At 40.2% G+C, this 25331-nt stretch overlaps 1 protein-coding gene across 8 annotated transcripts in view; it reads left to right on the forward strand.

Annotated features, from left to right (window-relative positions):
- The window catches only part of Raph1 (Ras association (RalGDS/AF-6) and pleckstrin homology domains 1), a 98190-nt gene that overhangs the window by 62956 nt on the left and 9903 nt on the right, over window positions 1-25331 (forward strand). For all 8 annotated transcript variants that reach the window (XR_009055980.1, XR_009055981.1, XM_057754732.1 and 5 more), the window contains 9 exons: window positions 2197-2274; window positions 2794-2953; window positions 3879-4000; window positions 8792-8857; window positions 10069-10212; window positions 11167-11277; window positions 13989-14087; window positions 21405-21525; window positions 24093-24235. Coding sequence is in view for 6 of the 8 variants with exons in the window: in XM_057754732.1 (XP_057610715.1) it covers window positions 2197-2274; window positions 2794-2953; window positions 3879-4000; window positions 8792-8857; window positions 10069-10212; window positions 11167-11277; window positions 13989-14087; window positions 21405-21525; window positions 24093-24235 (1044 nt within the window). In the remaining 2 variants the exon portion in view is untranslated. The remainder of the gene's footprint in view (window positions 1-2196; window positions 2275-2793; window positions 2954-3878; window positions 4001-8791; window positions 8858-10068; window positions 10213-11166; window positions 11278-13988; window positions 14088-21404; window positions 21526-24092; window positions 24236-25331) is intronic.

Here is a 25331-nt window from a genome sequence, read left to right on the forward strand (position 1 = left end):
TTTGAGGCATGGTAGTAAATGTATAGTATTTTTTTAAATTAACTTTCACTTCCCAAATGACAAGATGGACTATTGGCCCTCTTTTCATACATGTATTTTCTGGAGAGATGACTCAGTGGTTAAGAATTGCTGTTTTCTTGAGACCCAGGTTCTATTCCCAGCCCACATGGTGGCCCACAACCATCTATAATTCCAGTTCCAGGGAATCCAGTGTCCTCTTCTGATCTGTACAGGCAGTGCACACATAGACTACATTACACACACCACACACACATACATGGAGGCCAAACATCTATACATATAAAATAAATATAACTGCAAGTTTATTTTTAACTATTTTATTTTTAGAAATTTACTTTGGTATTTCAAATATACAAAGCATTGATTCCAATTCAGTTTCTTCACAATAAATTTCAAATTTACTTTTCAGAGACATGAATAAAATTTATAAATGAATACATTGGTTAATTTTCTTAGTCTCTAGTGGTCTTTCATGCCAATACAGCAATGAAGCAATGGTGAATGCTTTCTAATGATTTTTTGTGACATCAGTTTTATGATTGTTTAAAGTATTTCAAATTCATTATAGAACTTTTATGTATTCATCAAAATTGCATATTTGGAGGTTTACTTAATGATTTTGTTTCTTAGTTCTAGAAACATTTCCATTCTGGAAACAGGTTTAATAACACGGCTTAAGTTTCTTAAACTTGTTTTTCAAAAGAAAAAAAATCTTATATTAAAATGTAATCTACATGTTTTATGATGCTATTTATTTGCATAAAGGAGAAGACTAGTTATTTAATCTTTTAGTCAAAGGCATATATCTATAATAATACAAGAACTAAGTATTATCCTCTTCTTTATTAAAATAAAGTTCTTTGTTCTTTGACTATTGGGTTTACAGATAGTATTCCCAGACCTTAGTCACTCTGTTAATTCAGTGGCTCCATTCATTGAAAGGGATCCAATTTCTGTGCATGAGCTTGCTGCCTGTCCCCGCGCCCCCGTCTCTAGTAGTAACTTAAGCTTGTAAGGAGAGGCAGCCGAGTAGGAAATGGAAAGAGAAGAAAGCCATCAAAATTTTGGTGGATAGAGAAAAATAGTCAGTAAATGGATTTAGCTTTTTTGGTTTTTCGGTTTTCTTACCCTGGAAGTATTAGCTTTTTATGATTTTTATGGATTGAGGGATTTGGGCACAATCCAGAGAGGATGAAGTTTGACTGATAAAATTAGGTTTTCCTTTTGTTTTTGTTTTTTTAAAGAAAGACATATAAAAGGATTATAGAAGATGACAGTTATATAGATATTTAATGTTTTGTAACCGTAATCAAAAGCTTAGAAATAGAAAATAATTCTTTATAAACAAGTTTACTTATGTGGGCTTATTAAATTGGAAATTATAACTATATTGTTTATTGTGTCCTATTGCTGAAAGTTACCTGTAAGTACTAACTAGTGTAGAATACTTCATGCTATTAGAAAAATGGACAATGCTTTATTTTTTAGTTCCTTATAATTTTTTACTGTTTTCTAGAGTAGAATTACTTACAGTTGGGTTATTTGTAAAGTTATATTTAGCATTTAAAAAGATCTTATTGATGGGTTAAAATATTAGAATTTACTGACATGATTGGCATGATTTTCCAAATCAGTAAAACTTAAAATATAAGGCAGCCTCTTGTTTGTATTAGCATATTATCGAGAATTAATGTTAATACCTATGTTTCTTATTTGTTAAGCGTTTTATACTATTGTAAGTAAGTAGATTGGTTTTGCTGTATATATTTTACAGTGATCTAAATCTTTCAGTGTAACAAGACAAAACTGTGTAAAAATCCTGCCTAAACTCTGGAGGGGTCTGAATTCAGAGCTGTGTGAGTGTAACTAATAGGAAGGCAGCGGCATATATATCGTATTTCCCCAAACCTAGTGCTTGAACTTAGTTGACAGAATCGAACTTAATTTACTTCATCATGGATTTTTTTTCTCTAGAATATGAAATCTAATCGTACTCTTGTACCCGTGCTCCCTTGTTACAATATGTCTACTTCATTTTGTAAACAGGGCCGTTTCAAAAACAAAATGGGCAGCAGTATGTTGTGAATGAAATTCAGTACTAGCCCCTCTAACGATGAAACCTCTGGTGTCTTTACCCTCTCGGCAGCAGTTGTCTGAAATGCTATGTGTTTGCAGGAGGAACAAGCGGCAAAACTGAAAGCTGAGAAGATTAGAGTTGCCCTGGAAAAAATTAAAGAGGCTCAAGTGAAAAAGGTGATGTGTGGCTCTTTGCTAGGTTTGAAATATTTACGATATTTTTCCTGTTTTGTTTTGTTTCATAAATAATTCTATTGTTTATATATACTGTCCCTCTAGTTTATGGACAGGTGGAAATGTGTCCTCCTGTTGTCTGTCACACGAGGGTCTGTGGAGATGTTCTGTGACAGCCTTTGTCTCTGCGCAGGTCTGAGGCCTGACTCAGGCCGCTGCTGGTGCGCATCTGACCGCATTATCCCTCAGATGTTAGATAAAGGCTGCGCACTGCTTTTAAAACAAACACAAATCAGTAAGATTTGCACAATAATTGTATATTTTAAAGGCTTAAAATTAAAAACCTGTAGGTAGGTTTCTTGATATTCAGATTTTACCTTTAATAATAAAGTCAACATAGTCATAATATGTCTTAATTCATTTTTAAAGACTTGACTCAGAATGCTATTTAATGCTGGAAAATACTTTTCTAAAATACCATCTTTTAAGGTTACCATTTAATTGCCTTTTTCCCTGTTGCAGTTGGTGATCAGGGTCCACATGTCTGATGACAGTTCTAAAACCATGATGGTGGACGAGAGACAAACCGTGAGACAAGTGCTGGATAACCTGACGGACAAATCTCACTGTGGCCACAGTTTAGACTGGTCGCTGGTGGAGACCATTTCTGAGTTACAGATGGGTTAGTCACCCTGCTGCTTTAATTGCTTCTTAGCATCTTTGTAATCCTTAATCTTCATGTTGATAGAAGCATTTTGAGACATTTTTGATTTTTTTCTATAAAATTATCAGGCACTTTATCTTTTTAAAGTATGGCTTTTTAATGTTTGTCCTGGTGAGTTTTTAGTTGGAGAGTTCTTTGACTAAAAGATGAATTCCAGTTCACTTTGTATTTTAAAATGATTAAAGGAAAGTTTCTTAATGATAACAAAATGCTTTTTCTTTTAAATAAGAGCTACATAAATGCATTTACTAAAAACTGTTATTGAAGATTTTTACTTTTCATTCACTTATTTTATGTCAGAGTGTATGTGTGTGCATTTTGTGCACAGAGAAGCCAGAAGAGGGTGTCAGATCCTCTGGCAGTGGAGTTATAGGTGGTTGTGAGCTGCCTAACGTTGGTGCTGAGAACTGAACCTGGATCCTCTGCAAGAGCAGCAGAAGCTCTTAGTGCTGAGCCGTCTCCCCAGCCCCAGTGCTGTTACATTTACTAGTGTTTTGTGCAGAAGTCATTAACTCTAAGGGAGAACAAAGCACATTAGCAAATCGGAAAGAATACTTCTAACATATGTTCAGTATTATTTCGTGGGTGTGTGTATACACAGACTTTAGTCTGACACACACACCACCACCCCGAATCCACGTTAAAAAAAATCCATACAGAAACATGTGTTCAGTCCTGGGGAGATAGAGAAAGAAGGATAGCGGAACTGAACTAGTGAGCTCCGTGTTCAGGAGGGACTGTTTGGAAATGTAAGGTGGAGAGCAGTTGAAGGCAGTGCCCATCATCAGCCTTTAAGCATTCCATGATTCTGCTATGACTTACCTTGCTTTTCATATAAGTCTGATGAATACTAACAAAAAGCTGTTATTTAATTTTTTAACAGAGAGAATCTTTGAAGACCATGAAAACTTAGTTGAAAATCTTCTTAATTGGACAAGAGATAGCCAAAACAAGCTTATATTTATGGAACGTATAGAAAAATATGCACTTTTTAAAAACCCACAGGTAAGACTGACTAACTTGTAAATGCTGAGTCAGTAGAGTTAAAAGACTGGAAGCCACGTGATTGGGCATTGTAACTGCAAACCCCCGTGGGAACAGTCATGACTGAAAAGTAACTTGGGAGCCAGGTGTTGGGTCCCACATGGGGTAAACTTTGATAGAAATATAAATAGTTGCAGGGTGTTACTAGGTTTCTCCTCTGTAAATCCGGAGATAGTTGAGCCCAGAAGTTCATTAACATTTGAGGTTCTCATTTCCCCAAAGCAGGCCAGAGGTTTTTACCTAGCTGATTACTTTGATTTCTTTTGATGGGTTACATAATAGCCTTTTTTGTCATCTTTATTATGACAGTGTAATGTTTGGGTTAGCATTCACACCTGTGCCTGTTTTAAATTAGCAGATGGAGTAATGTGCTTCATTTACCATTTCCAGACAGACTTTATTCTTAACCTTTTTTACCTTCCCTTCTCCCCTGCCCCACTCCTGTTTCTCCACTTCCTCCCCGGTCGGTCAAGAAAAGCAAGAACTCTGTGATACAAAGCGGTGGTGAAAAAAGAGCAGTAGTGTTAAGGCTTTACCTGCAGACTTGACTGTGGTTGGTCAGTAGCAGTAGTGTTAAGGCTTTACCTGCAGACTTGACTGTGGTTGGTCAGTAGCAGTAGTGTTAAGGCTTTACCTGCAGACTTGACTGTGGTTGGTCAGTAGCAGTAGTGTTAAGGCTTTACCTGCAGACTTGACTGTGGTTGGTCAGTAGCAGTAGTGTTAAGGTTTTACCTGCAGACTTGACTGTGGTTGGTCAGTAGCAGTAGTGTTAAAGTTTTTACCTGCAGACTTGACTGTGGTTGGTCAGTAGCAGTAGTGTTAAGGCTTTACCTGCAGACTTGACTGTGGTTGGTCAGTAGCAGTAGTGTTAAGATTTTACCTGCAGATTGACTGTGGTTGGTCAGTAGCAGTAGTGTTAAAGGCTTTACCTGCAGACTTGACTGTGGTTGGTCAGTAGCAGTAGTGTTAAAGGCTTTACCTGCAGACTTGACTGTGGTTGGTCAGTAGCAGTAGTGTTAAGGCTTTACCTGCAGACTTGACTGTGGTTGGTCAGTAGCAGTAGTGTTAAGGCTTTACCTGCAGACTTGACTGTGGTTGGTCAGTAGCAGTAGTGTTAAGGCTTTACCTGCAGACTTGACTGTGGTTGGTCAGTAGCAGTAGTGTTAAGGCTTTACCTGCAGACTTGACTGTGGTTGGTCAGTAGCAGTAGTGTTAAGGCTTTACCTGCAGACTTGACTGTGGTTGGTCAGTAGCAGTAGTGTTAAGGTTTTACCTGCAGACTTGACTGTGGTTGGTCAGTAGCAGTAGTGTTAAGGCTTTACCTGCAGACTTGACTGTGGTTGGTCAGTAGCAGTAGTGTTAAGGCTTTACCTGCAGACTTGACTGTGGTTGGTCAGTAGCAGTAGTGTTAAGGCTTTACCTGCAGACTTGACTGTGGTTGGTCAGTAGCAGTAGTGTTAAGGCTTTACCTGCAGACTTGACTGTGGTTGGTCAGTAGCAGTAGTGTTAAAGCTTTTACCTGCAGACTTGACTGTGGTTGGTCAGTAGCAGTAGTGTTAAGGCTTTACCTGCAGACTTGACTGTGGTTGGTCAGTAGCAGTAGTGTTAAGGCTTTACCTGCAGACTTGACTGTGGTTGGTCAGTAGCAGTAGTGTTAAGGTTTTACCTGCAGACTTGACTGTGGTTGGTCAGTAGCAGTAGTGTTAAAGTTTTTACCTGCAGACTTGACTGTGGTTGGTCAGTAGCAGTAGTGTTAAAGGCTTTACCTGCAGACTTGACTGTGGTTGGTCAGTAGCAGTAGTGTTAAAGTTTTTACCTGCAGACTTGACTGTGGTTGGTCAGTAGCAGTAGTGTTAAGGCTTTACCTGCAGACTTGACTGTGGTTGGTCAGTAGCAGTAGTGTTAAGATTTTACCTGCAGACTTGACTGTGGTTGGTCAGTAGCAGTAGTGTTAAAGGCTTTACCTGCAGACTTGACTGTGGTTGGTCAGTAGCAGTAGTGTTAAAGGCTTTACCTGCAGACTTGACTGTGGTTGGTCAGTAGCAGTAGTGTTAAGGCTTTACCTGCAGACTTGACTGTGGTTGGTCAGTAGCAGTAGTGTTAAGGCTTTACCTGCAGACTTGACTGTGGTTGGTCAGTAGCAGTAGTGTTAAGGCTTTACCTGCAGACTTGACTGTGGTTGGTCAGTAGCAGTAGTGTTAAGGCTTTACCTGCAGACTTGACTGTGGTTGGTCAGTAGCAGTAGTGTTAAGGCTTTACCTGCAGACTTGACTGTGGTTGGTCAGTAGCAGTAGTGTTAAGGTTTTACCTGCAGACTTGACTGTGGTTGGTCAGTAGCAGTAGTGTTAAGGCTTTACCTGCAGACTTGACTGTGGTTGGTCAGTAGCAGTAGTGTTAAGGCTTTACCTGCAGACTTGACTGTGGTTGGTCAGTAGCAGTAGTGTTAAGGCTTTACCTGCAGACTTGACTGTGGTTGGTCAGTAGCAGTAGTGTTAAGGCTTTACCTGCAGACTTGACTGTGGTTGGTCAGTAGCAGTAGTGTTAAGGCTTTACCTGCAGACTTGACTGTGGTTGGTCAGTAGCAGTAGTGTTAAGGCTTTACCTGCAGACTTGACTGTGGTTGGTCAGTAGCAGTAGTGTTAAGGCTTTACTTGCAGACTTGACTGTGGTTGGTCAGTAGCAGTAGTGTTAAGGCTTTACCTGCAGACTTGACTGTGGTTGGTCAGTAGCAGTAGTGTTAAGGCTTTACCTGCAGACTTGACTGTGGTTGGTCAGTAGCAGTAGTGTTAAAGTTTTTACCTGCAGACTTGACTGTGGTTGGTCAGTAGCAGTAGTGTTAAAGTTTTTACCTGCAGACTTGACTGTGGTTGGTCAGTAGCAGTAGTGTTAAAGGCTTTACCTGCAGACTTGACTGTGGTTGGTCAGTAGCAGTAGTGTTAAAGCTTTTACCTGCAGACTTGACTGTGGTTGGTCAGTAGCAGTAGTGTTAAGGCTTTACCTGCAGACTTGACTGTGGTTGGTCAGTAGCAGTAGTGTTAAAGGCTTTACCTGCAGACTTGACTGTGGTTGGTCAGTAGCAGTAGTGTTAAGGCTTTACCTGCAGACTTGACTGTGGTTGGTCAGTAGCAGTAGTGTTAAAGGCTTTACCTGCAGACTTGACTGTGGTTGGTCAGTAGCAGTAGTGTTAAGGCTTTACCTGCAGACTTGACTGTGGTTGGTCAGTAGCAGTAGTGTTAAAGCTTTTACCTGCAGACTTGACTGTGGTTGGTCAGTAGCAGTAGTGTTAAGGCTTTTACCTGCAGACTTGACTGTGGTTGGTCAGTAGCAGTAGTGTTAAGGCTTTACCTGCAGACTTGACTGTGGTTGGTCAGTAGCAGTAGTGTTAAGGCTTTACCTGCAGACTTGACTGTGGTTGGTCAGTAGCAGTAGTGTTAAAGGCTTTACCTGCAGACTTGACTGTGGTTGGTCAGTAGCAGTAGTGTTAAGGCTTTACCTGCAGACTTGACTGTGGTTGGTCAGTAGCAGTAGTGTTAAGGTTTTACCTGCAGACTTGACTGTGGTTGGTCAGTAGCAGTAGTGTTAAGGCTTTACCTGCAGACTTGACTGTGGTTGGTCAGTAGCAGTAGTGTTAAGGCTTTACCTGCAGACTTGACTGTGGTTGGTCAGTAGCAGTAGTGTTAAAGTTTTTACCTGCAGACTTGACTGTGGTTGGTCAGTAGCAGTAGTGTTAAAGGCTTTACCTGCAGACTTGACTGTGGTTGGTCAGTAGCAGTAGTGTTAAAGCTTTTACCTGCAGACTTGACTGTGGTTGGTCAGTAGCAGTAGTGTTAAAGGCTTTACCTGCAGACTTGACTGTGGTTGGTCAGTAGCAGTAGTGTTAAAGGCTTTACCTGCAGACTTGACTGTGGTTGGTCAGTAGCAGTAGTGTTAAAGGCTTTACCTGCAGACTTGACTGTGGTTGGTCAGTAGCAGTAGTGTTAAAGGCTTTACCTGCAGACTTGACTGTGGTTGGTCAGTAGCAGTAGTGTTAAAGGCTTTACCTGCAGACTTGACTGTGGTTGGTCAGTAGCAGTAGTGTTAAAGGCTTTACCTGCAGACTTGACTGTGGTTGGTCAGTAGCAGTAGTGTTAAAAGTGGTCACTTTACCCCAGACTTAATTATGGTGGTTAATGAAGAGTATCTGTTAAGGAGTGTCAGGAGATCTTTTTGTAGAAGACTGAAAGAATAGTTATACTCATAATTACAATTCAGATTTTAGTTAAAAAGCAAAACTGTTATAGTCATAGCAGAGTTTGAGGCTTCCTCTTAAAAAGCCAGAATATTAATCATCATCTGGAACAGCATGCTAGATCCAGAATAGAACTCTGCTGGTTTAGCATGTCTCCAGAAATCTTTCCTGATCATATTCTACTTTATAATGCTTTTGGGTGTTTTTATATAACTAGTTAAATATCCTGAAATACTTGCTGTTGCATATATTGCCACCTCAGAATGTGGAAGAAACAGTCTATGGAATACTTCATAGAATGTGTTTTGGGCAAGATGGTAGTGGATGAGGAACATTTTAATGATGATTCTTACATGGAAGGAGCTTCATGAAATACGTACTAGCAGAACTAAACTTGGAGTGGCTACTTTTCTAGCGCAAATGATGTATGTGTTTACTCCCAAGGGAATAGTGGAATGAGTTTAATTTTCATTTCTTTTTCTCCTTTTGTCCCTCCCTCCCTTCTTTTCTTTTCCTTTTTTTAGAATTACCTTCTTGGGAAAAAGGAAAGAGTTGAGATGGCAGACAGAAACAAAGAAGTGCTGTTAGAGGTATGGCTCATTCTCCCTTTCTTGCTCATTTTAAAATTGAAACTTGAAGCATCTTTGAAGTCAGCTCCGTCAGTGTTCTAACTATGCGTGCCTGTTGAGTCCCTAACAAACCTCTTACAAACTACTTTTTGCCAAGCAATATTCTAGTAGATTAAAAGGAGTAATGACCTTTTAAGGGTTTCCACATAGGAGGAATTAAAATATGCCTATGCTGGTTACATCAGCTTTTCCAGACGGTCAGACAGCCCTGTCAGTAGTACTTTCTTAGTTAGCATGAAGAGCTGAGTTGGTAGCCCCAGCCCCTAAGTAAAAGCCAGGCAGAGGACTGTGCATTTGTAATCTCAGTGGATTCCTGGCATGCACTAGCCAGCCAGCCTAGCCTCTGAGCTTAGTGAGAGACCAGGTCTCAGAAACTAAGGTGAAAGGCAACCGAAGAAGACACCTGATATCAGCCTTTAGCCTCCAGACTTCCATATCACCACACATCACAAACAAAGAAAAAGAAGTGGGACTCAGTAGTATTATATGCAACTCAGTTGAGTTCATAGGAAAATATTCTTTTTTGTTTGGTTGGTGTTTGTTTTTTGAGACAGTATTTCTCTGCATAGCCCTGGCTATCTTGGAACCTACTCTGTAGACCAGACTGGCCTCAAACTCACAAAGATCCACCTGCCTCTGTTATGACTATAATTAAGAATATTTACCACTGGGCAGTGGTGGCACACACCTTTAATCTCAGCACTGTAGAGTCAGACATCTTGTGTGCTATGGTGTGTGTGTTGTGTATGTACATGGGCATGCAGGATTACACACTCCTATCTAGAGGAGAATGCCAGGTATCTTCTCTCACTCTACCTTAGCCCCTCTGAACTAAGTTGGCTACCCAGCAAGCACGTGCAGCCATATTCAGCTTTTTATATAGGCGGTGGGATTCAAACTGAGGTATTCATGCTTGCCAGCAAACACTCTACCCACTGAGCTATTTCTCAGCCCCACGACACATATTTATTAATAAACACTTTAGATTGCCACAGTAATTCTAAAGTACTTTCCAACTGTGTTTAGAATAGAAAGTTCTTTCAGAAAACTGGTGTGGCTTTAATACAAAACTGTTTTGGTTTACTTAGTGTTAGCATTTCACAGGAGTAGCTAATTCATTTTCTGAAAATATAAAGATCATAAATCTTTCCAAATGATTTTCTTTTTTAAAGGAATGTTTTTGTGGAAGTTCTGTAACTGTCCCAGAAATTGAAGGAGTCCTTTGGTTAAAAGACGATGGCAAGAAGTCCTGGAAGAAGCGTTACTTTCTCTTGCGAGCATCTGGCATCTACTATGTCCCTAAAGGAAAAGCAAAGGTATGTCACTTCTGTGCTTCCTACATTGTACTAGCTGCTATGACTCCATAGTAAGAATACCATTGTACCTGTGTAAGACACACAGAAGATAATTTTGTGTATTTACCTGTTGTAAAGGAGAGAAAGCTAAAAACTGTTCACTTCTCTGCCCTTTATTTGGGTTTATCTCAATTCTCTACTATCTTTTCCGTGTTGGGATTTGTTGTTGTAACGGGAAGATCTTCATGTAGCTCAGGCTGGCCTCAGAATTACTATGGAGATTAGGATGACACTGAACTCTTGGTCCTCTTGACTTCCCCCTTCCACTTCCTAGGTGCTGGGGTTACAGGTATGCATCACCATTTCAGCTAAACATAGTTTTATTATTTGGAAGGTGTAAGGAAGGTCTTGCTAGAGTTGTGTGTATATTTCATCTAGGGAGAATGGCTTTCTAGGATTATGTTAGCTTCAATCTTGAGTAATGTGGTTTTGCTGAGGTATACGCTACCAGTTGTGCTTATTTGGGTTCACAGCTAGTCTAAGCATTTACAGTATCATCCTAGTCCTAAAAACTATGAGTGTAAGCATCGCCTCTGCCTGCTGAGGTGATTCCCAGTTGAGAATCTCTGTATTTGAGGCTGGCATTATAGCCATTCAGCTATTGATAGATTCTTATTCTTTCCTAAGAGTGCTGCTATTACCTGTACCTGTTAACTATAGCTGTTAGTTATGTGATGTGGATACTGTATATAGCATGTTTAAAGCACCAACATCTCTAAACCAATATTCATTAGGAATTACATATTACAAGAAAAGTACTCTGTCTTTTTGGTTATATTGTAAACGTTTACAATCTTATAATACTTTCTACCTAATAAAGGTTTGATTCCCCTGAAAACTCTCACCTGGTATGATACTTGCTTATTTGCATTATTAAATTAATCTTTGTTTGTTTTGTTTTGTTTTGTTTTTAAGGTATCTCGGGAACTGGTGTGCTTTCTTCAGCTGGATCATGTTAATGTGTACTATGGACAGGACTATCGGAGCAAGTACAAAGCACCCACAGACTGTTGTCTGGCATTAAAGGTACAGCTCAGCAATTGTGATCAGCATTAGATAGAGGCTACTTGACATTTGGATCTTCAAGTAGGTTCTGTATCTTTGTAAAAAGATAAGAGGACTAGGGGTAGCTCAGCAGTTAAGTATTAAGGTTTTGGGTTTTTTTTTTTTTTGCTCCATCCTAGCACCAAGGGAGAACAAGGTAAAAGTAGAGTGTGACCTAGTAGCTCATACCAGTGATCCCAGCACTCAGGAGCATCAGGATTGGAGCCAGACCCTGTCGTGGAAAAAGAGTTTTACCGTCAGACATTTATTTTTTGTGGTTTTCCTCAACTTTATTAGTAAAACCTTAAGAGGGCACTGTTCCCAAGTTCAGAATTCCCCTGTTTTCATCTGGTTGAGGAATAACGGGGTCTGTCTATACCTTCCCCCCAAATTATAGCCATCCTAGTCTGTTGTCTATGCTTTTATTAGGGAGTTTTCCCCATCAGTCAGGCTTTAAGTTTCTCATACTAACTGTGGCCGTATACTAGAGGAGAGTGGGCACTTTTTAGTATTTTCAGCAATATAAATTAACATTTATAAAGATAGCCTACTGTTGCAGCTTATAATAAAATAGTCTCACATTAGCCCAGAATGGAGGTTTATTTATTATTTAGGGGTAGACTCACAAAAAAAAGGTGGTACTCAGCCGTCCTCTGCGTGGGTGCAGAACTGGGACCGAACCCAACAGCCAAAAAGGGCCGTGCATGCTTTTACATCTGCATATATATATCATGTGAGGTTAGGGTTATATCTATATCATGTGACCTTGAAGGGTATTGACTGAAGGAATTCCCACAGCTGCCTACAAAGATTCAAGAAAAGTTACTGAGAGAATTAAGTAATACTCAGTGACTCCATCTTCAGGACTCTCAGTACTACTTAGGTCTGCATGTTTGTATCATACTTTTTTTCTGTGAGAAGCCTTAGTTGGGTTTAGGGAGTACCATTTGCTTAGAATTTGGGGTGGAATTCTGATTTCTTTGGTAAAATGGATGTAATATAATAGCAGTCCTGTATTGAATAAACTTTCTTAGACAACATGAATGCATCATTGAAGTTAGTTACAGAAGCAGCTTAGTTTGTTTTTGCTTTTTAATTTGTCTTAGGTTTCTTCTTCTTCTTCTTCTTCTTCTTCTTCTTCTTCTTCTTCTTCTTCTTCTTCTTCTTCTTCTTCTTCTTCTTCTTCTTCCTCCTCCTCCTCCTCCTCCTCCTCCTCCTCCTCCTCCTCTTCCTCCTCCTCCTTCTTCTTCCTCCTCCTTCTTCTTCCTCCTCCTTCTTCTTCCTCCTCCTCCTCTTCCTCCTCCTCCTTCTCCTTCTCCTTCCTCTTCCTCTTCCTCTTCCTCTTCCTCTTCCTCTTCCTCTTCCTCTTCCTCTTCTTCTTCTTCTTCTTCTTCTTCTTCTTCTTCTTCTTCTTCTTCCTCTTCTTCTTGAGACAGCCTTCCTGTGTAGCCCAGTCTAGCTTCAAACCTGGGCTCCTCTGCCTTGGCCTTCAGATTGCTGAGGTTACAAATGTGTGTCATCATACAGTAACCAGTAATTCTTAAGAGGTTGATAGGGTAACTTCAGCCAGTGGCTTGTTAAGTCCAAGGTCACTGGGGAAACCCAAAGACCATTATATCAACATGAGGTTTGTAACACTGAGATATTACTTGCCTCAACATTCTTGTTTTGTGAGTGTATAGAGGAATTTTTTTAAGATTTATTTATTATGTACACAGTGTTCAGTCTCCATGTATGCCTGTAGGCCAGAAGAGGGCACCAGATCTCATTACAGATGGTTGTGAGCCACCATGTGGTTGCTGTGAATTGAACTCAGGACCTCTGGAAGAGCAGTCAGTGCTCTTAACCTCTGAGCCATCTCTCCAGCCCCTAGAAGAATTTTCTTACAGGTTCCATAAAGATATTTTTCCTATCTTAACTATTAAGAGGCATTTGGGGACAGTTGTGTTCTTTTATCTTAATTTTTTTTTACTCTCATTTTAATTTCTAATAAAGAAAATATTGCAGGGAAAGAGTAAACTTCAACACTATCCTCTTATCCCACCAAAGAGTGCATGCTGCAGTTTGTAAAGAAAGAAGCTACAAAATATTGTTCCACCAGTCAGGTGTGACCATGGACTTCTGTCCTAAGAGTGCCATATATATTCCTTATGTGCCTGGTGTAGTTGTTGACCCACAGGGAAGGACCTTCTCCTTTGGAACTTCTAAACCATGATTTCCTGGATAAACATTTCTTTTCCATTTTCAGTCTTACATACTGAGAATTCTGCTGACTTAATCTTGATAGAGTTTTTCATAGATATGTAAAAGGGAATACTTATGAACTTCCCAAGTGGGATGGTTATGGTGACAACTTGACATAAAATTTAACATGATATATACTTTATTTTAAAAAATATAAGTATGGGCTGTTTTATTCCACTTTATGATTAAATAAGAAGTATGTACCGAGCTGGGCATGGTGGTGCATGCCTTTAATCCCAGCACTTGGAAGGCAGAGGCAGGTGGATCTCTGAGTTTGTGCAGCCAGCCTGGTCTACAGAGTGAGTTCCAGGACAGTCGGAAGTACACAGAGAAACCCTGTCTTGAAACACAAACAAGAAAAAGTCTGCACTGGTTTGCCATTTCTTAAGACCGTGACTTAGGTAAGTGTCAGTTCTCTAGATTTAGTGGGTTCTGCTTTCCTTTGGTAGCACCCACAGATCCAGAAGAAGTCTCAGTATATCAAGTACCTCTGCTGTGACGATGTGAGGACTCTGCACCAGTGGGTCAATGGGATCCGAATCGCAAAGGTACAGTTCCTTTCCATTTGAGGCTGGAATAGTGAAATGGCTAATTAGGTAATTTGGGTTGATAGTGGCTCTGGTTGTTGATGATGGCTCTGGTTGTTGATGATGGCTCTGGTTGTTGATGGCGGGTCTGGTTGTTGATGGTGGCTCTGGTTGTTGATGGTGGCTCTGGTTGTTGATGATGGCTCTGGTTGTTGATGATGGCTCTGGTTGTTGATGGTGGCTCTGGTTGTTGATGGTGGCTCTGGTTGTTGATGGTGGCTCTGGTTGTTGATGATGGCTCTGGTTGTTGATGATGGCTCTGGTTGTTGATGGCGGGTCTGGTTGTTGATGGTGGCTCTGGTTGTTGATGGTGGCTCTGGTTGTTGATGATGGCTCTGGTTGTTGATGGTGGCTCTGGTTGTTGATGGTGGCTCTGGTTGTTGATGGTGGCTCTGGTTGTTGATGGTGGCTCTGGTTGTTGATGGTGGCTCTCGTTGTTCGTGCTCGTCAGTGTCTAGTTTCCTAAGTTCATGTTTTAGACGCCTTATTTTCCATGGAGGTTGCGAAATATGTTGATGTCTGTGGTATCAAAGTGACTTCTTTCTACTTTGGAGCATGCATTATGATTTTTTTTTACTAAATTTTTAAATTTTATTTTACATACCAAACACGATTTCTCCTCCTTCATCTCTTCTGTTCCCTCCCCCACCTCCCATCTATACCCCCACATCCACTCCTCCACCCAGGGAAGTCAACAAGGCATAATCATATTGAGGCAGGACTTAGCTTTTCCCCACTGCGTCAAGGTTGGCAAGGCTTCCCTGCATGCAGCATAGGTTCTAAAAAGCCAACTCATGAGCAAGGGACATGTCCTGACCCCACTGCTATGGGGACCACAGAAGACCAAGCTACACAACTGTCCCCCATGTGCAGAGGGCCTAGGTCCTTATACAGGCTCCCTACCTATCAATCCACAGTCCCTGAATTCCCATTAGTTCATATCAGTTGTCTCTGTAGGTTTCCCCATCATGATCTTGAAACCTCCCTTCCTTGCTGGCACAGTCCCTCCGCCCAGAGCTCAGCCCAGGGCTTGGCTGTGGATCTCTGAATCTGAAGGCTCTCTGTTGATAATTAGCCTGTGGTAACAGTTAAGTTGAAGCCATCAATCTGATTACAGAAGAAGGCCAGTTTAGGCACTCTTTCCCAATAGGCGTCTTAGCTGGGGTCATCCTTGTGGATTCCTGGGATTTTCCCTGGCACCAGGTTTCTCCCTAATTCCAAAATGGCCCCCTCTATCAAGATATCTTTTTTAAGATTTATTTATTATGTGTACAATAGTCTGTCTGCAGGCTGTCTGCAGGCCAGAAGAGGGCACCAGACCCCATTACAGATGGTTGTGAGCCACCATGTGGTTGCCAGTAATTGAACTCAGGACCTTTGGAAGAGCAGGCAATGCTCTTAACCACTAAGCCATCTCTCCAGCCCTCAAGATATCTCTTTGATTACTCTCCCTACCTCTCCCTCCTTCCCCCAACTTGAACAACATATTCCCCCATGTTGTCACCTCCCACCTCCTTCCCCCACATCTTCTACATGCAAACATCCAGTTATGCCAACACCATTTGTTGAAGATCCTTTCTTTTTCCTATAGTATAATTTTGGGTTATCAAAAATGAGATGTTCATAAGTATGTGGATTTGTGCCAGGGTCTTCGATTCCATTGATCCACATGTCTGTTTTTATGCCAATACCATGCATTATTTTTTTAGCTCTATAGTAGAGCTTGAATTCAGGGATGGTAATACCTCTGGAAGTTTCTTTATTATTTATTATTAGAACTGTTTAAGCTCTCCTGGATTTTTTGTTTTTTTCCATATGAAGCTGAGTATTGCTCTTTCAAGATCTGCAAAGAATTTAGTTGGGATTTTGATGGGGATTACATTAAATCTGTAGATTGCTTTTGGTAAGATTGCCATTTTTACTATGTAAATCCGACTGACCCATGAGTATGGGAGATCTTTCTGTTTTCTAATACCTTCTTCAACTTCTTTCTTCAAAGACCTAAACTTTTGTCATACAGGTCTTTCACTTGTTTGGTTAGAGTTACCACAGCATATTTTTATATTTGTGGCAATTGTAAAGGGTATTATTTCTCTGATTTCTTTCTCGGCCCACTTACCATTTGTATATAGGAGGGCTACTGACTTTTGTGGGTTAATCTTGTGTCCAGCCACATTAGTGAAGTTTTTATCAGCTGTTCCCTGGTAAATTTTTGGGGTCATCTATGTATACTGTCATATCATCTGCAAATAGTGAGAGTTTGGCTTCTTCCTTTGTTGCCTAATTACTCTAGCTAGAACTTTGAGTACTGTATTGGATAGATATGGAGAGAGTGGACAGCCTTGTCTTGTTCCTGAATTTAGTGGAATTGCTTTGAGTTTCTCTCCATTTAATTTGATGTTGGCCATTGGCTTGCTGTATATTGCCTTTTATGTTTAAGTATGTTCCTTGTATTCCTTTTCTCTCCAGACCTTTATCATGAAGGGATGTTGGATTTTATGAAAGTAATTTTCAGCATCTAATATGGTTTGTCTTTTTTGTTTATTTGTAATGGTGACACTGACAGATTTTCATATGTTGAACCATCCCTGCATCTCTGGGATAAAGCCTACCCTGCATCTCTGGGATAAAGCCTACCCTGCATCTCTGGGATAAAGCCTACTTGGATGATTTTTCTGATGTGTTCTTGGATTCAATTTGACAGTATTTTATTGAGTATTCTTGCATCAATGTTCATGAGGAAAAATGATCTGTAGTTTTCTTTCTTTGTTGTATCTTTGTATAGTTTGGGTATTAGAGTAACTGTAACCTTGTAAAAAGAACTTGGCAATGTTCTTTCTGTTTCTATAGTCTTGGAACAACTGGAGGCATGTTGGTATTTGCTCTTTGAAATTTTGGTGGAATTCTGCACTGAAACCATATCGCCCTGGCCCTTTTTTGAGGGGGTGGGGGGGTGGGATGCTTTTAATGACTATTTCTATTTCCTTAGAGGTTGTAGGTTTATTTAAATTGTTTATCTGGTCAAGAAAATTGTCCATTTCTTTTAGATTTTCCAATTTTGTAGAGTAGAGGTTTTTGAAGTATGACCTAAAGATTCTTTGGATTTCCTCAGTGTCTGTTGTTATGTCTGATTTTATTAATTTGGATATTCTCTCTCTGTCTTTTAATTTTTATAAGGGTTTGTCTATCTTGATTTTTTTTTCAAAGAACCAACTCTGTGTCACTGATTTTTTTTTTATTTGGTATTCTGTTTCTGATTTATTGATTTCAGCCCATAGTTTTTATTTTATTTCCTGCCATCTACTCCTGTGTGAATTTGCTTCTTTTTGTTCTGGAGCTTTCAGGGGTGCTTTCAAGTTGCTAGTGTGAGATTTCTCCAAATTCTTTTTTTTTTAGGGGTGCAATGAACTTTATTGATGGTATTCAAGAGAGTAGGGCTCCCTAAGCCCCTCCTGCTATTCTGGGGGTCTGGGATGGAAACTGAGGGAGATGCTCAGTGTCAAGGGTTGAGTTAGGACAGGGACTGCTCAGCAGCCGAGGGCCTCTCTCTTGCTGTGTCCTTGTTGGGATGGGTGGTCCAGGGTGGGCTTCTTACTCCTTGGAGGCCATGTAGGCCATGAGGTCCACCACTCTGTTGCTGTAGCCAAATTCATTGTCGTACCAGGAAATGAGCTTTACAAAGTTGTCATTGAGAGCAATGCCAGCCCCAGCATCGAAGGTGGAAGAGTGGGAGTCACTGTTAAAGTCACAGGAGACAACCTGGTCCTCAGTGTAGCCCAGGATGCCCTTTAGTGGGCCCTCGGATGCCTGCTTCACCACCTTCTTGATGTCGTCATACTTGGCAGCTTTCTCCGGGCGGCATGTCAGATCGACGACGGACACATTGGGGGTAGGAACACGGAAGGCCATGCCCGTGAGCTTCCCGTTCAGCTCTGGGATGACTTTGCCCACAGCCTTGGCAGCGCCAGTGGACGCAGGGATGATGTTCTGGGCAGCGCCACGGCCGTCTCGCCACAGCTTCCCAGAGGGGCCATCCACAGTCTTCTGGGTGGCCGTGATGGCATGGACTGTGGTCATGAGTCCTTCCACGATGCCAAAGTTGTCATGACCTTGGATGACCTTGGCCAAGGGGGCTAAGCAGTTGGTGGTGCAGGAAGCGTTGCTGACAATCTTGAGGGAATTGTCATACTTGTCATGGTTCACACCCATCACAAACATGGGGGCATCGGCAGAAGGGGCGGAGATGATAACCCTTTTGGCCCCACCCTTCAAGTGGGCCCCAGCCTTCTCCATGGTGGTGAAGACACCAGTCGACTCCACAACATACTCGGCGCCAGCATCCCCCCATTTGATGTTGGCGGGATCTCGTTCCTGGAAGATGGTGATGGCCTTCCCGTTGATGACAAGCTTCCCATTCTCAGCCTTAACTGTGCCTTTGAACTTGCCATGGGTGGAGTCATACTGGAACATGTAGACCATGTAGTTGAGGTCGATGAAAGGGTCATTGATGGCAACAACCTCCACTTTGCCAGAAGTGAAGGCAGCCCTGGTAACCAGGCGTCCAATGCGGCCAAATCCGTTCACTCCGACCTTCACCATCGTGTCTCTGGAATGAGGCTGGCACTGCACGGAAAGAAGCGGCTGTCTCTAGAACAGGGAGGAGCAGAGAGCCTTCTCCAAATTCTTGATGTAGGCACTTAGTGCTATGAAATTTCTTCTTAGGACTGCTTTCATAGTGTTCTGTAAGTTTGGGAATGTTGTGGAATAATTTTCATTAAATTCTAGGAAATCTTTAATATTCTTATTTCTTCCTTGATCCAGAGATGATTCATTTGAGCGCTGTTTAGTTTCCATGAGTTTGTAGGCTTTCTCTAGTTTGTTGTTGTTGTTGAACTCTTGCCATGGTGATCTGATAAGATACAGGGGGTTATTCCATTTTTTTTTTTTTGTAGCTACTGAGGTTTGCTTTGTTATTGAGTATGTGGTCAATTTTTGAGAAGGTTCTGTGAGGTGATGTGAAGAAGGTATATTCTTTTGTGTTTGGGTGGAATATTCTATAAATATCTGTTAAGCCCTTTGAGTCATGACATGTTAGTTCTCTTATTTCTCTGTTAGGTTTCTGTCTGATTGACCTGACCATTGGGGGGTGTGGGGTGTTGAAGTCTCCTACTATTAGTATGTGGGGTTTGATATGCGATTTAAGCTTTAATAATGCTTCTTTTACAATGTGAGTGCCCTTGTATTTGGGACATAGATGTTCAAAATTGAAATTTCCTCGATAGATTTTTTTTTCCTGTGGCAAATATGAAATGTCTTCTATCTCTTTTGAATGATTTTAGTTTGATCTATTTTTTGTTAGATATTAGGATAACTACACCAGTTTGCTTCTTAGTCACATTTGATTGGAAAAATCTTTTTCCCAACTCTTTACTCTGAGGTAATGTCTGTCTTTGACGTTGAGGTATTTCTTTTATGCAGAAGGATGGATCCTGTTTTTGTATCCATTCTGTTAGCTTGTGTCTTTTTATTGGCAAATTGAATCCATTGATAGTAAAAGATGATAATGACCAGTGATTATTAATTCCTGTTATTTTCTTGTTGTTTTGGAGATGGTAGTGGTGATAGTATGTGTGTTTCCTTTCTTTGGGTTTTGGTGGTGTGAGATTACCTGCTGCTGTATTTTTGTGGATGCAAAAGAGCTAGCTTTCTTGTGCTGGAGTCTTCCTCCTGATGTTTTCTGTAGAGCTGAATTTGTGGATAGGTATTGTTTAAGTCTGGTTTTATCATGAAATATCTTGTTTTTTCTGTCTATGATGGTTGGAAGTTTTGCTGGGTGTAGTAGTCTGGGCTGGCATCTGTGATCCCTTAGTGTCTGCACAATGTCTGTCCAGGACCTTCTGGCATTTAGCATCTCCACTGAGAAGTCAGGTGTAATTCTGATTGCTAGATATGCCATAACTCGGCCTGGGTCCTTTGCAGCTCTTAATATTCTTTTTTTATTTTGTAGTGTTTTATTATATTACAAGGGGACTTTTGTTGTTGTTGTTTTGGTTTGGTTTGGTCCAGTCTATTTGGTGTTCTGTAAGTTTCTTCTACTTTTATAGGCATGTCCTCCTTTAGGTTGGAAAGTTTTGTTGAATGTTTTCTGTGTCTTTGAGCTGGTATTCTCCTTCTATCCTAATTATTATTCTCTTGGTTTGGTCTTCATGGTGTCTCAGCTTTCCTGGATGTTTTGCGTTAGGAATTTATTGGATTTAACATTTTCTTTGACTGATGAATCTATTTCCTGTATTGTATCTTCAGCGCTTGAGATTGTCTCTTATATCTCTTTTATTCTGTTGGTGATGCTTGCATCCGTAATTCCTGTTCACTTCCCCAGATTTCCCGTTTCCAGAATTCCCTTCATTTGTGTTTTGTTTATTGTCTCTATTTCAGTTTTCAAGTCTTGAACCATTCCTTTGCCTGTTTCTTTTCCTTGGCTTTCTTTGCTTTTTAAAAAGAATTTATTGATTTCTTCCAATTTTTTGTTTGTCTTTTCCTTGATTTCTTTGAGGGAATTCATCTTCATAAAGTTTTTTTTTTTTGAGGTCTTTTTTTTTGTGTGTGTTTCAGCTGCATCAGAATGCTCAGGTCTTGCTGTTATAGGATCACTAGGTTCTGCCTGTCATGCGGCTCTTTCGATTGCTGGATGTATTCCTACACTGGCGTTTGTTTACTTATCTGTTCTTCCAACTGCTGTGGGTTGTGTCTGTGCCTGTTTAGTCTGCTGGGGTTGCAGGGGAGGGCTGGCCTTGGAAGGTGTTCAGGTGCATGGGGTTGTGTGGTGGAGTGTGTCTTGGAGGGACAGAGTCTAGTGGGTGGCGGGGCTGGTGGTGCAGCCGGGAGGCAGGTCTCTCGCATTATATGATTATTATGTTGTCAAGTTTAGCCTAAGCACATCTCGCCAACCCCCAAATAAAAAGTTTTAAATTAAGTTATGGTTATTTATCAAGTAGATTTGGAACAGTGTCCCTGAATAGTGCTAAGAATCTAGCCCTAGGTCTCTTGGAGTGATAAAACTTTTATTTCTATTATAAACACCAATAAAATTGTCTCTTCCTGCTGTCCTTACAACTGAGGAAAATGAGTTTGAATGTAACTCTGTAGAATTTAGGACTATTTATAGTACTGTAGGTATTAGTAGAAACTAAAGTAGTGTACAGATGCTTCTCTCCCTTCCCACATTCTTCCACGTACCAGTTCAGAGTTTAATGTCACTATTTGTCCTCTTTTGTTTAGTATGGGAAGCAGCTCTACACAAATTACCAAGAAGCCTTGAAGAGGACAGAGTCTGCTTATGATTGGACTTCTTTATCCAGCTCCAGCATTAAATCTGGGTCCAGTTCTTCCAGCATCCCAGGTAGTTCAAAAGTGCCACACAGCACTATTTTACTACTAGTATCAAGAGTGAAATTTCAGCTTTTTTCTTAAAAACAACAGCCATACATAATTTCTAATCCATAGGTAATTTTTTTCTTATTTCTCCACAAAATTGTTAAAAGTGCAAGTATTTGAAATGCACTTCTAATGCACTGTAATAGTTTATGAAGTTTATTTTAAAACTCATACATACTAACTAATAAGACATGATATAGAAGCCACTTGGAGAAGTACTCATACGCCATCAGGATACTACATCCCTGACATTGCCGTGCAGGGAAAATACTTCCAGCTAGTTCAGAATTACAACTTCCCATATCTGTACTCACATCTTCCGTAAAATGCTTCTTTCAAAATCTTCCCTGAATCATTGTTTAATGATTTAAAATTACATGACTTGACATTATCTCTAAATAATAAAAAAAAATATTTGGAATTGTGGTACACACACACAAAAAACACTAACCTGTGAAAATGTAATGTATACATGTAAGTACGTATTTTCTGGTTCTGTCCATTGAAGGGGTCTAGAAGAAGGGACACCCCAGTAATAATGAGACTGCCCACAGCCCAGTCACCAAAAGGAACTAGAGCTTTTGGGCAGATGGCTGGTTCTAGAGCTGTGGTAGAGAACAGACGAGATAAGCCTCAAGCAGAAGGACTTAAAAATAGGATGAAGGATTATCATAGGACATAGATGCCAACTGGAGAAAGTTTCAGTGTCTAACACTTTGAGCAAAAGAAATATACAATGGTATAAAATTATAACCAAATTAGAAGATATATCACTTTGAATCCATGATAACATAATTTCCATACAAAATATTTTTAAAGACTTTAAGTACATTTTAGTTAAAATGTCCTTTCCCCCAGCTCTTTCATGTCCCACCAACTCTTTGTGTGTGTCTACAAATGTTGTGTGTACCATGTACATGTAGGTGCTCGTGGAGGCCACAAGAGGGCATTGGGCCCCTGTAACTAGAGTTACCAGTAGCTGTGAGCTTCCTAATGTGGGTGCAGGGGCAGAATCCAAGTCCTCTGCAATAACAGTACACGCTCCAGCCTCACAAAATATTTCTAAATGATTTCTGTGCACACGTTGCCCTCTTGAAGAGCTACACATAGTGATTGACCTTAAAAAGGAGTAGGGTTGAGAAAGCAGAAACTTCACAGTGGAGAAAGTAGACAAGCAGTGTTTAGTCCCTTGATACAGTGTAATGAGATTTGACCAAAATGGAGCAACTTTCAGAGGAGTCAAGATGGCCAACTATATTGTGGTATCCTGGACCAGAGTATGGATATATGAAATGTGACATATAGTTATTAGTAAATCAGTGTTTTTTCATAGCTATGGCAATGAAACAGAATAATAAACAGAATAATGGGACAGATTAGATGCTGAATCGGTAAGAACTCAGACTTACTCTATTTTAATATGAAAATAATGTATAAAAATCTAAATCATTAAAGTGGAAAAATGCTGAGAAGTTGGACTAGAAAGACAAGGCTAAAAAGCCATGCGGCAAGTAGGATTCAGAGAAGGTCAGGGGTTGAGGAAAGGCATTTTCTGTTTTTCAGGCACTTAGTTCCAGTACTTGCACACACCCTCATGGAGTAGATGCCTTTTCTTCACTAGTGCCATCCTTACACTTCACTGAAATGTTAGACTTTCTAGGGCAAAACATAAAATCAGAATGATTAATGTTGAGCACAAAGATTCATGTACTCCAGTCTTACAGGCTCTTGTCAAATAGGGATAGTGAATGTGCCTAGTGTCATAGTCATAGCTTTTCATCATGTTCCTTAAGAATGGTCTTCACTCTGAAGAAGTTGGGGCTTAGGCTACTGGGTTATTTTAATAGCTTCCATTCTTCACAAAGTGATTGTCTGGGAAGAGCTTTGAGTCTCCACTACTTGCCAGACATCACATAAGGTAATGGGAAGTCATCTTTCCAGTTCTTCCAGCCCCTACATCAGCCCCAGCCCTTGTCCCTCCCCACTGTCACCTGGCCTGGAAGCAGGCTGTGCATGACTGCTGCTCAGTGGTGCCATACCTGAATCCCTGGGGAAAATCTTTAATCTCAATTGGAGGACTCACCAATACTGTTGATTGCTAAGGAAGAGTATGAATGTATAAGCTGCTTGGGAATGGCTGAAAAAGCCTGATTCTTAAGATAATGTAGATGTAATTAATGACTCAGCAATTCTTTCTTTCTTTCTTTCTTTCTTTCTTTCTTTCTTTCTTTCTTTCTTCTTCTTCTTTTTTTTTAAAAAAAACTTTTTCAGAGTAAATTTTTATCCAAGACAGGTTTTTGGGGGTCCTACTGACTTGTGTCAGTTTTTCATGGTGAACTATTAAAAAAGTTAGAGTCAAATTAATCAAAAACTAATCATAAGATAAGATTTTTCTACTAGAATATATTTGCTGAGTTTAGAGTAAGATGAGCTGATTTGCCATTCTTTGTAGTGTTTACCCATAACATTTAAAATGTGTATATCCATATGATCAAATGATAACTGATGAAATGTTTTTAATATTTTAAACAGAGTCTCAGTCAAATCATTCTAATCAGTCTGACAGTGGAGTCTCTGACACCCTACCCACAGGACACATCCGTTCCCAAAGCACTGTGAGCTCCATGTTCTCGGAAGCCTGGAAGCGTGGCACTCAGTTGGAAGAGTCCAACAAGGTAATACACTAGTTTTAATTTACACATAAAAGTCTGTGGTCATCCACTGGTTTAGTTTGTATTCCTTATCAGTCAGTCTTCCTTCTTAGAGGGTCAACTGATACTATAATAGGGAAAACCATTTAGAGCTGTCGAAGATCTTGATTTTTTAGTGGCCGTTATTTATGCAGTTTAACCAGCGGCTTACATTTTTCAGTTACAGCAACCCCTCCCCTGTTCAGCATTACCAGTTCACTGGAACAACACCATGTAGTGCCATTGCCCTAAAGTCCCAGAGAAGTTGCTTACAATTCTTAATCGTTTTTAATAATTCAGATTCAGTCCTTATCTTTCATTCTTGAGGTCTATAGACCCCAACAAATTTTCTCAAACTATGTTTTATGCAGAAGGCTAAATTCACTCTTAAAATTTCGGATTTCTGAGCCTTGGATAATTAATATTCAGTAACATTATTACAGGCTATAATGTTGAGTTTTTTCTTTTATATATATTTTATATGTAATATATATAAAAGAATTTTTCTTATATATTATATGTGGTTTATATAATATATAAAAGAACATTATATATGTTATATATATTATATATATATATATATAAATTAGGAAAATTTCAGACATAAATACAAAGTATTTTAAGAATAATCCCCACTCCCCCCCAGAGCCACCTCACATCCCGAGTTCATGTCCTTTTTTTTTTTCCTTTCAACAATTCACTTAGTCCAGTTTGTCCTGCTGATATATACATAGCTGACTAGCCACTGGAATATAGGTCATTCCACCAGAAGCCATACTGTCACAGAAAACAGAAGCCGTCAGCTGTCAACTGCTCCCCAGTTAGGGGTGGGGGCTCATGAACTCCTTCCCACTCTCCGCTACAATGCTGACCTGCTTTTGTGCAGGCAACCACAGCTGAGCTTATTAGATCAATAGTTCTGTCGCCCTGAAGACACTATCCACTTGGGTCCTCTCCAAGTTAAAATGTTCCTTCTCCCTCTTGCACAATGGTCCCTGCACCTTGGGGAGAGGTCGTGTGATGTGCAGATGTCCCTTGGAGCTGACCACTGCACACTCACTTATTCTCTGCACTTGGCCTA

Source organism: Chionomys nivalis, chromosome 2, assembly GCF_950005125.1.
Source record: "Chionomys nivalis chromosome 2, mChiNiv1.1, whole genome shotgun sequence".
NCBI lineage: Eukaryota > Metazoa > Chordata > Mammalia > Rodentia > Cricetidae > Chionomys > Chionomys nivalis.